General features: G+C 41.3%; 1 protein-coding gene across 1 annotated transcript in view; it reads right to left on the bottom strand.

Moving 5' to 3' along the window:
- The window catches only part of dnah9l (dynein, axonemal, heavy polypeptide 9 like), a 432,311-nt gene that overhangs the window by 949 nt on the left and 419,490 nt on the right, over nt 1–11,872 (bottom strand). Inside the window, exon 81 of the mRNA XM_043693603.2 lies at nt 248–360. Within this exon, the coding sequence (XP_043549538.2) occupies nt 248–360 (113 nt within the window). The remainder of the gene's footprint in view (nt 1–247; nt 361–11,872) is intronic.

Raw genomic sequence — 11,872 nt, 5'->3', positions numbered from 1 at the left:
AGATTATGGGGAAAATATATCATTAAAATAGAGTCAGAGGCATTGATCGAAACCAAGACAATTGGCGGACCTAAAGTTTTTCAAAGAATTATAAAACTGTAAGATCATGTGTAATATAGCATATTATTCCACTGCAGTTTGTTTCCATGATAATTTTGAAGCATTTCACATATACCACCTGAATAGTTCAACAGAATTGTCACCAACAAATATTTAAAGTTAAGCAATTATGATCTTTACATCTTACCTGTAAGAAAAGATTGTGGGTTGAAAAACCCTGATATCCAGATAACACTAGGAAGGGTCAGATCCTGTGTCCAGATGTCCAGTTCATGGCAACGAAGAAGAAGATCACTGTACCTTCAATAAAGAGTTTTTATTAATATTCACATGCTTATAATGTCAGTATTTGTTAAGTGACTCACTAAATTGAAATCTTGACTTTCCTGGAGGTTAGTAACCATAACAGACAAAACAAATCTGGCCAAGCATAAATACCGTCATTTCACAACTTTAATGTTCTGATTTATCTATCTTTTTGCATGATCATCTTGAATTGAAAAGCCAACATTTTAATTATCGTTTGTCCCTTAAATCCTACCTCTGGTGATTTTAGATCTCTCTGATTCTTCAACTTTTGTGCTGGAATACCTGGTATCTCCAATCCTAGCATTTAAGGAAAGGTGTATGCATTATGGTTTGATCAGAAGTTCTTCAGATCTGTATGTGACATTTCTCAGCACTAAATTTCATCTGCCAGTTTTTCTAATTACATTTTATCCAAAACTTGAAATTTTAGTGTCTTCCCTTGTCCTTTCTAACTTGTTTTCATTTGCAAACTGTTTGCACTTATTGCTGTTGCTTTATGAAACTCAGCTGTGAAATTATAGATGATGATGTGGCAAAAGAACAGGGAACTGCATTAGAAGAGGATGTCAGCCCATTGATGAATATGCTCTTAACGGTTATTTTGCAAACAAAAAAAAATAAAAACACTGTCCTTTCCAGTGGCACCCACATCCCACAAAGGAATTAAAGACAAAGTGCATTCTTGAAATAACAGGAAAAAGTGTATATTTCATCTCTGCAAGTATTTATCCAGTTTCCTTTGCGAAAGATTGAAGAAACAAATTTAAACACATTTTCACTTGCTGTCTCATTCTTGCACATTTGCATCTCCATCAAGGATGGCCACCTCAGCACCTCACTATACCATAAACCCATGGATAACCTCACAATGCTACACTTATCTAGCTTCCACCTGAGACACATTAAAACAGCCATCCCTATGAACAAGCCCTCCATGTACACAGGATCTGTTCAGATGAGGAGGAACATGACAGACACTTGAAAATGCTTAAGGATGCCCTGATAAGAACAGGGTACGATGCCCAACTGTTTGACCACCAGTTCAGACATGCCACAGCGAGAAATTGTAATGACCACTGCAGGAGACAGACATGGGCTGCAACAGATAGGGTACCCTTTGTTGTCCAGTACCTCCAGGAGCTGAACGATTACACCATGTTCTTCACAGCCTGCAACAAATTATCAATGAGGATGAGCACCTCACCAAGACCTTCCCCATGCCTCCACTTCGAGCCTTTAAACAACCACCAAACCTTAAACAAATCAACTACCCACCCTTCAGGACAACATTCTAAAACCCTAGCACAGCAGCTGCTGCAAGAGCTATCAGTGTCAATTTTGGATACCACTGTTACATGTGGGGATACCTCCCATCATGTAGGCAGCGAGCACTCATGCAACTCAGTGTTGTCTATCTCATATGCTGCAGGCAAGGATGGTACATTGGTGAGACCAAGCAGACGCAACGACAACTGATGACACCACGCAACAATCATGTTCCCAGTCGGGGAACATTTCAGCAGTCTAAGCCATTTGGCCTCAGACCTTTAGGTGACCATCCTCCAAGGCGGACTTCACAACAGGCAACAATGCAAAGTGGTCGAGCAGAAGCTGATAGCCAAGTTTGGTACCTGTGTGAATGGCCTCAACCATGACCTTGGGTTCATGTCACACTACAGGTGACTCCACTGCACTATACACTCTCTCACATGCAGACCATCTCTCATGCACACACATACACCCCCTGCACTCAAACATTTGCATGCACCCTCTCACAGGCATATACCCCATCACACTCACGCATCCACTTAACCAAGCCTACACACACATGCACACTATCACGTGCACTCACACCCATACTCTCTCCTACATGCGCACATCTAAGTTTATGGGGTGAATTTATTTTTGCAGAATTACATTTTGAATTGCTCAAAAGTTGCATGAATCCATGTAAAACTCTGTAAATCCTACCTTAGAAATAGAACCAGCCTAACTCAACATTGGGACACAGACACATCTTAATGTAGTGTCTGAGCTGAGATAGCACCTTTTGTTAGAAAAGCTAGACCTTTCTTGAAAATGTAATTTAAAAGTAGTTCTGGGATTTTCAAAACAAAGAACAGAAATCAACACATCCCACTCCAAAAGATAAAAAACTTGATCTAAAATTGTTTCTTGTATTATCAGTGTACCCCTTTGGCTATAAACTCTATCTTATTATCTTATTGGCACAACCACCTGAGGAAGAAGCAGTGCTTCATAAGCTAGTGTTTTCAAATAAACCTGTTGGACTATAACCTGGTGTGTGATTTTTAACTTTATCCTGAGGAGTGATCTTGTGAAACATACAAGATCTTCAGCACACCTGACAGGGCGCATACCCTAAAGATTTGGGGAAGTTAAACCAGGGAAATGATTTAAGCATAAAACTTTCCTTTATTATCCTTTCTCTGAAAAGACCATATGAGCATGAATTTCTTCCCTAGAAGCTACTGAAGGTTGTGTCTTTAAAATTTATTCAAGTGCAAATTAGATAGATTTTTAATAAACAATGCAGTCAAGAGTTTTAGGGGCAGACAGCAAAATGGAGCCGAGACACAACCAGATCAACCATGAACATAGTGATTATCAAACAGGCTCAATTGGCCTACATATGCTCTTATGTTCCCATGGACAATAACATAAATTAGTATTTTGGGTTAAGCAAGGCTTTAATAAACAGTTCTTAAATGTCTGAAAATATAAAGAATTGCTCTCAAAAATCATATGCCCTGATAGATGGCGTATTATGTTTTGAGTGCTGATGGATGAATCTGTTTTAAACTTTTTTTGAACTAATTCTGTCTGGTTATCATTGTACATGCTGTAAACTGGTAAGGAACTATTCTGTTTTCAATTTAAATGTTCCTTATAATTGGAGGAGGAAAGAATACCAAATAACTTAGGTACATTTTTATGCTTTCTAAAATTCTAAACAATATATTTTCTGTTTGTGCTAAAACAGCACTTTTCTAATTTTCTGTTTCAAGATTCAATCAGAGTAAAGGTTTGCATAGTTGTGGGTATGAACACCCAAGCTGGGAAGTTGATTTGCAGACATTTTGTTCCCTTTCTAGGTGACATCTTCAGTGCTTTGGAGCCTCCTGAGAAGCATATCTGTACTATGTATTCTGGAATTTATTTGGTTCTGTTCCTGCTGCTTCCAGTTACAGATTCCAGTTATTCGTTGTAGTGGCCGGAATATTGGTCTAGGTCAATGTGTTTATTGATGAAGTCCATGGATGAGTGCCATGCCTCTAGAAATTCTCTGGCTGTTTTCTGTTTAGCTTGTCCTACTATCGTTGTGTTGTCCCAGTCAAATTTGTGGTCCTTGTCATCTGTGTGTATGGCCATCAGGGACAGCTAGTCATGGCATTTAGTAACTAGTTGGTGTTCATGGATGTAGATTGCTAGTTGTCTGCTTGTTTGTCCTACACAGAGGAACCTCGATTATCTGAACGAGATGGGCAGGCACTATTTCGTCAGATAACGGATTATTCAGATAATTAAGTATTTGGATAATCGATTTTTACATTACACAAGGAAAGGCATGCTGATCTAATGCTGTGCACTACTGGAAAATTTGTTTAAATCTATAATTTTAATGTATTGAGCGCAAGAGGACACAGATTTTACTTGATGAACAAAATAAAGCAATGAGTGGGCGGCACGGTGGCACAGTGGTTAGCACGAAGGGCCTGTTTCCACACTGTAAGTAATCTAATCTAATCATAATGAGAAAACTTTTTAAAAATGCAGCAGTAGTTAGCATTTGGCAAGGAGTGATGAAGACAGCATTAAACAAGGTCTCAAACAGCTTCTACGATTGCAAAAGTATTTGTCAGTTTCCAGGAACTCGTGATAAAATGACATGCACCGTTTTGCGCATGTGTTTATGTTCTCGGCCATTTTTTTCATGAGTGGCCCGGTAAATTACTTTTACCCATTACTGTGACAACCCTTAGCTAAAAAATGTCCAGTCGCTGATGCTTGAGCTGCTTGTGTTTCTTTATTTGTTTTTGCCAGCATTTTCACATGTTCTTCAGTACAGGTAAATCAAATACACATACCTCTTTAATGTTTTTGCGGGACCTTGAAATCTTCGGATAATCCGAAATTCAGATAATCGATATTTGGATAATTGAGGTTCCTCTGTATAGTGTTTCATGCAGTCTATGCTTGGAATCTTGTAAGCTATTATTGTGTTGCACATAATGGGTATTGGGTACACAAGCCAGACATACACTTAGACCTATTGTTGCATTTCCAGGAACTCAATCATATAAATTGGCAAAAGAACTTCAACAAAAATTAAAATATCTCATCAGCAGATCCAAACACTCCATACAATCATTACAGTAATTCCTAGACAACATCAGGAACATAAACATAGATTAGGACGAAGCAATGATCCCATTCCATGTAACAGCGCTGCTTACCTTGGTTGACAAGACCTTAGCCAGAGAGACAATAGCCAACTTCCTGGACAAACAGAACAGACGACACGACGGGGAACCTATCAACAAGGACTGCACACTCAAACTACTGGACCTGTGCTTGATGACACACTTCATATTCAACAACCAAATGTATGAACATATCAATGGGACACCTAATGGGCTCACCCACCTCTGGGCTTACAGCAAAAGCAGTGATGCAAAGACTGGAACAAACAGCCCTCCCACAAATTTGATCCAAATTCTGAAACAAATATGTGGACAACACTTCAATAATAATTAAGAGAACAGAGATCGAGGACATACACCAGAATATCAACACCATGCTCACAGGATCAAATTTATGAGAGAGGAGGAAACTAACAACCAACTCCCATTCCTGGATGTGATGGTAGAAAGAACAGAACAGTGAATGCATATTAGAAGCATACAGAAAAGCCACACACATGGACCAGATGCTGAACTACAACAGCAACCACCCAAACACGCACGAGAAGCCACATTAGGGCCCTGTTCAAAAGGGCTACAACATGCAGCACTCCCAACCTGCAAAGAGAAGATATCCCTGCAACTTCATCCGCAGATGCCTGCCAGACAAACAACGCAACAAGGACATGCCATGGCCTAACACAATAGCCTCGCGACCTTATATAAAAAACGTGTCAGAACTCACAGCCAGATTTCTTGACCACTCGGATTCATGATAGCCCATAAACCAACATCCACACTCAGACAACAATTCACCAGAACAAAATACCCAATACCCAAAATGTGGAAGACAAACGTAGTTTACACGATTTCATGCAAAGACTGCTAAAACACTATATAGGAAAAAGTAGGCAACCAACTAGCAATCTGCATCCACGAACACCAGTTTGGCCCTCCATGTTTGTGCCGACCACAATCCCATTCTAATCCCATCTGTCTGCACATGGGCCATATCCCTCTATTCGCTGCTGGTTCAGGTGTCAATCCAAATGCCTATTAATCTTGGCTAACCTATCTGCTTCCACCATCTGTCCTGGCAGTGCATTCCAGGCACCTTTCACCCACTTTGTAAAACAACTTCTTATTGCACATCTCTTCTAAACGTTCCCCCACTCACATTAAGCCTTTGCTCCCTCGTATTTGACATTTCCACCTCTAGGAAAAAGACTCCAACTATCCACCCTATCCATGCCTCTCACCTCTCAGCCTCTGATGTTCCCGTGAAAACAATCCAATCCTTGTAGTTAATACACTCCAATCCAGCCAACATCTTGGCAAACTTCTTTGCATCCTCTCCAAAGCTTCCATTTCCTTCACACCAGAACTCCACACAATACTCCAAAAATCTCATATAGCTGCAACATGGCAAGCACACCTTATGTCTGCTTTACTATCTATTCACTAGTGTTGCCACTTTCAGGGTGCCATGGACTTGCACTCCAAGATCTCTTGTATATCAGTGCTCCTAAGGGTCCTGCCATTTATTGTATACTTACCTCTGGGATTTGACCTCCCAAGATGCATCACCTCTATGTCATATCTGTTCATATGACGCTACCTTCCAAAAACAGCACTGCTGATATAGCATTCTTCTTCTGTAACTGTGGTTTCCCACCCACCGTAATTGACAGGGCCCCCAACCCCATTTGACCTATCATCTGTGTTTCTGACCTTGCTCAGTGCCATCACTCACAACAACATGATCGGGTCCACCTTGTCCTACTTTTCATTCCACCAGCCTCCGCATTAAAAGGATCATTTCAGACAACTCCAGCATAACGCCAACAACAAACATATCATCCTCTCCCTCCCCACGCCTGCATTTCACAGGGACCAATCCCTTGACCACCAACACCATCCCCTCCACTTCCCATGGCACCTTCCTATGTAGCTGAAGAAGGTGCAATGCCTGCCCCTTCACCTCTCTGCTCACCATTCAAAGGCCTAAATAGGCTTTTCAGATGAAGCAGCATTTCAATTGTACCTCCTCCAATCTGATCTATTGTGTTCATTACATCCAATGTGGCCTACTCTACACTGGAGAAATCAAACGCAGATTGGGTTATCACTTCGCAGAACACCTTCAGTTCTCATTTTATAACCCTCTGGATTTAATATTGAGTTCAATATCTTCAGATTGTGAACTCACTCCCATTCCTTCCCTTTCTTTTAGCTTTACTTAATGCATTGTCTGTCACTATGTCCAGTCACCCCTCCCCCAACTCCAGTAGACTGTTCTTTCCAGTCTAGCAGTTAGACACACCATTGTTCTGCCATTCTCACATTCCGATCACTTAATCTGTGCTATCAGCACCCTTTGTCCCCCAGCACTCCAACACACTCCAACTCATCAGCCCTCACCCCACTCACAGCACGTTCCCCTGCCACCGCAGGAAGTGCAAAACCTGTGCCCACACCTCTCCCTTTATCTTTGTCCAAAAACCCAAAGAATCTTTCCACATACAATGGAAATTTATCTGTACTTCCACAAATGTCATCTACTGTATCTGTTGCACCCAGTGTGGTCTCCTCTACATCGGGGAGACAAGACATCAACTTGCAGATCATTTTACAGAATATCTCCGGGACACCCACACCAATCAACCTCACCGCTCTGTGGCTGAACATTTCAGCTCCCCCTCCCACTCCATTATGGACATGCAGGTCCTGGGCCTCGTCCATCACCAAACCTTAACCACCTCATACCTGGACTGTGTTTTTCTGTAGACGCTGATTTGAAGCTCTCTGTTAACTGTACGTTCAACTGTCACACCTAGCACTCCCATTCCAGAGCCTCTCACTGATGATGTTACCAAGTATGGTGATGAAACGTCTGAAAACAAACCTTCAAGCTCAGAGAGCTATCTTACATACTTACACAGTTTTAATTATTATTCTGATCACGTGCTTTATTTGTGGTTTATTTCTGTATCTTGTGCTGACTTCCATTTAGCACAATGAACTTACCTACACCAAGAATTAAACATTGATATCAACACACTGGTATAATTTCAGCAAAATGCTATTTTTCAGGATGAAATGGGAGAAAGGTAAAAAGATAATTTCCACTCTCTTCATATGGCAGTGAAGAGATTGCAAATTGTGGTAAAAGATATTACAGCTATCGAAGATTGAATTATTTGTTCATAAAATTCCTCCACTCTTCTGAGTACCCTTGCCACATTTTGTACATGCTCCAGTACCTTACCCATATGATCACAATTCAATCATAAGTTTTGGTCACAAGAAACAAAGCTAATCAAATGGTCTATTTAGAAGAAAAAAGAATAGTGGAGTCATGACCCTGTTCGCATATGATCTACTACAACAATTAACTCAGCAAAACGTTAATTAGTTTGGGATTCCCAAACCTATTGTAACACATTAAGTTAATTCAGCATAAAATAACTAGAAAGAAAATTGGAATTGTAGTGGACAGCGAAGGAGGTTACCTCAGATTACAACGGGATCTTGATCAGATGGGCCAATGGGCTGAGAAGTGGCAGATGGAGTTTAATTTAGATAAATGCGAGATGCTGCATTTTGGAAAAGCAAATCTTAGCAGGACTTACACACGTAATGGTAAGGTTCTAGGAGTGTTGCTGAACAAAGAGACCTTGGAATGAAGGTTCATAGCTCCTTGAAAGTGGAGTCACAGGTAGATAAGATAGTGAAGAAGGTATTTGGTATGCTTTCCTTTATTGGTCAGAGTATTGAGTACAGGAGTTGGGAGGTCATGTTACGGCTGTACAGGTCATTGGTTAGGCCACTGTTGGATTATTGCATGCATTCTGGTCTCCCTCCTGTCGGAAAGATGTTGTGGAACTTGAAAGGGTTCTGAAAAGATTTACAAGGATGTTGCCAGGGTTGGAGGATTTGAACTCTCGGGAGAGGTTGAATAAGTTAGGGCTGTTTTTCCTGGAGCGTCAGAGGCTGGGGGGTTTATAAAATTATGAGGGGCATGGATAGGATGAATAAATGTCTTTTCCCTGGGGTCGGGGAGTCCAGAACCAAAGGGCATAGGTTTAGGGTGAGAGGGGAAAGATATAAAAGAGACCTAAGGGGCAATGTTTTCACTCAGAGGGTGGTACGTGTATGTTATGAGCTGCCACAGGAAGTGGTGGAGTCTAGTACAATTGCAACATGTAAATGGCATTTAGATGGGTATATGAATAGGAAGGGTTTGGAGGGATATGGGCCAGGTGCTGGCAGGTGGGACCAGATTGGGTTGGGATATCAGGTTGGCATGGATGAGTTGGACTGAAGCATCTGTTTTCGTGCTGTACATCTCTATAACTCTATGACACTATTTCTTGTGGTGCAGTGCAATATTCCTATCTCTGGGCCAGGAGACCCACGTTCAAATCTCACATGCTCCAGAAGTGCATCATAGCATCTCTGACCAGATTGGTTAAAAAATATCTAGATTCTTCCTCACTGGCGAGTTTGCTTCTAAAACAATATGGATTCTTGTGGTCTAGTGGTAATGCCCCTACCTCTGTGCCAGGAGACCTACATTCAAGTCTCACGAATGTGTGCCATAACATGTCTGAACAGGATAGTTAAAATAACAAAAACAATGAGAAACCTTGAAAAATCTAGTTTCTGGACTTAACCACAAGCTAGATAAACTCAGTATATTATAAGGGGTCTTAAATGCAAATTTCTTTCAAAAGTTTGGTTTTAGGTTTTCTTGGGGAAATAAATGCAGCATTGGTATTTGTATCATCGATAGTCATAGGTGAGGTGCCGGAAGACTGGAGGTTGGCTAATGTGGTGCCACTGTTTAAGAAAAGTGGTAAGGACAAGCCAGGGAACTATAGACCGGTGAGCCTGATGTCGGTTATGGGTAAGTTGTTGGAAGGAATCCTGAGGGGCAGGATGTACACGTATTTGGAAAGACAAGGACTGATTAGGGATAGTCAACATGGCCTTGGGAAATGTTGGGAAATCAAGTCTCACAAACGTAATTGAGTTTTTGAAGAAGTAACAAAGAGGATTGATGAGGGCAAAGAGGATTGATATGGACTTCAGTAAGGCATTCGGCAAGGTTCCCTATGGGAGACTGGTTAGCAAGGTTAGATCTCATGGAATACAGGGAGAACTAGCCACTTGGATACAGAACTGGCTCAAAGGTAAAAGACAGAGTGTGGTTGTGGAGGGTTGTTTTTCAGACTGGAGGCCTGTGACCAGTGGAGTGCCACAAGGATTGGTGCTGGGTCCACTACTTTTTGTCATTTTTATAAATGATTTGTATATGAGCATAAGAGGTATAGTTAGTAAGTTTGCACATGACACCAAAATTGGAGGTGTAGTGGACAGCGAAGAAGGTTACCTCAGATTACAATGGGATCTTGATCAGATGGGCTAATGGGCTGAGAAATGGCAGATAGAGTTTAATTCAGATAAATACAAGGTGCTGCATTTTGGGAAAGCAAATCTTAGCAGGCCTTATACACTTAATGGTAAGGTCCTAGGGAATGTTGCTGAACAAAGAGATCTTAGCTCCTTGAAAGTGGAGTTGCAGGTAGATAGGATAGTGAAGAAGGCACTTGGAATGCTTTCCTTTATTGGTCAGAGTATTGAGTACAGGAGTTGGGAGGTCATGTTGCGGCTGTACAGGACATTGGTTAGGCCACAGTTGGAATATTGCATGCAATTCTGGTCTCCTTCCTATTGGAAAGATGTTGTGAAACTTGAAAGGGTTCAGAAAAGATTTACAAGGATGTTGCCAGGGTTGGAAGATTTGAGCTATAGGGAGAGGCTGAATAGGCTGGGGCTGTTTTCCCTTAAGTGTTGGAGGCTGAGGGGTGAACTTATAGGGGTTTACAAAATCATGAGGGGCATGGATATGGGCCAGGTGGTGGCAGGTGAGACTAGATTGGGTGGGATATCTGGTCGGTATGGACGGGTTGGACTGAAGGTTCTGTTTCCCTTCAGTACATCTCTATGACCCTATGGTATTATGCAAATAGAAATTCTTTGCATAACTCTATTTAATAGACTTCTTGGGTAAGTAAACCATTTCTTCTGCTAGTGGTCTTTGCCGCAGACCTTTAACTCATCCAGTTTCTGTGTTTCCTGTCCTGACAGCACAATGTCCTGAATCTGTCAAAGTTAGGATTTCTAGTTAAAGGAAGCCCAGAAGATGCCAGGCTGGCCAAATGTGACACTGATTTCTGAAACTTTAGCAACTACATTAAGGGAGAGTAAAATAGGGAAAGCTGCCTCCAAGGTCTCAGACACAGCATTTTAAAAACTGACAGACTGAAGTGAGATAATGTTTGTGAAGGACAGGAGGAGCAGGTCAGGATTGCAAACCAAGCATGTGGAGATGTAAATGACTGAGGAAGTCAGCAACAGGAGTGTGGTTCCTTTGAGTTTCAAGGATCTCAGATGCATAGGAACAGGAAGTGGCATTACTCTTTCAGATGCCCACTCTGACTTTCCCAGCATTTTCCTATACAACACTCATTGGACCGATTTACTTTGCTATACAACGTATTGTTTTCACTCCAGGAATTGCCTCGTATTTCCATTTGAAGAGCCAACAGTCCCAACATCATCTTTGTACCATCTCGCAACCTTGCATGTCCCCACAAATGTTGTCCTTCTCTTCGCTCAACACAATCCATTTCTCACATCCAACTCCACCTTCTCTCCTTAAGTCTCCAGGGAAAGGGATAGAACTGGAGACAACTTAGTTCTTTAGTTGGATGAGGAGGGACAGAACATGAGGTGGAGGGAAGGTCCTTCCACTGGTAATTACCTAAATGTTTCTATGTGATTTCTGTCTTTATTATTTTGAATTTGAGTTTCAAAATGGTTGCCTATAGGTGTTGGTTACTTTTGGGGAAGGTTTCAAGAAAACTAGGTCAGACTGTTCTTCTGGAACTGTGATCTAATCCCATCAGAATGCAGGAACCCCATGGAATGTTGATGGAAAATTGTTTTCACTGTGCTGATTTCCAATAGGGAGCATAAACATTGAAGACTTGCATTTGGTGGAAAATAATCAA

Source organism: Chiloscyllium plagiosum, unplaced genomic scaffold, assembly GCF_037043375.1.
Source record: "Chiloscyllium plagiosum isolate Xiang-an unplaced genomic scaffold, Cpla_swu_hap1 HiC_scaffold_7, whole genome shotgun sequence".
NCBI lineage: Eukaryota > Metazoa > Chordata > Chondrichthyes > Orectolobiformes > Hemiscylliidae > Chiloscyllium > Chiloscyllium plagiosum.
This window is presented reverse-complemented; position numbering and strand designations above follow the sequence as displayed.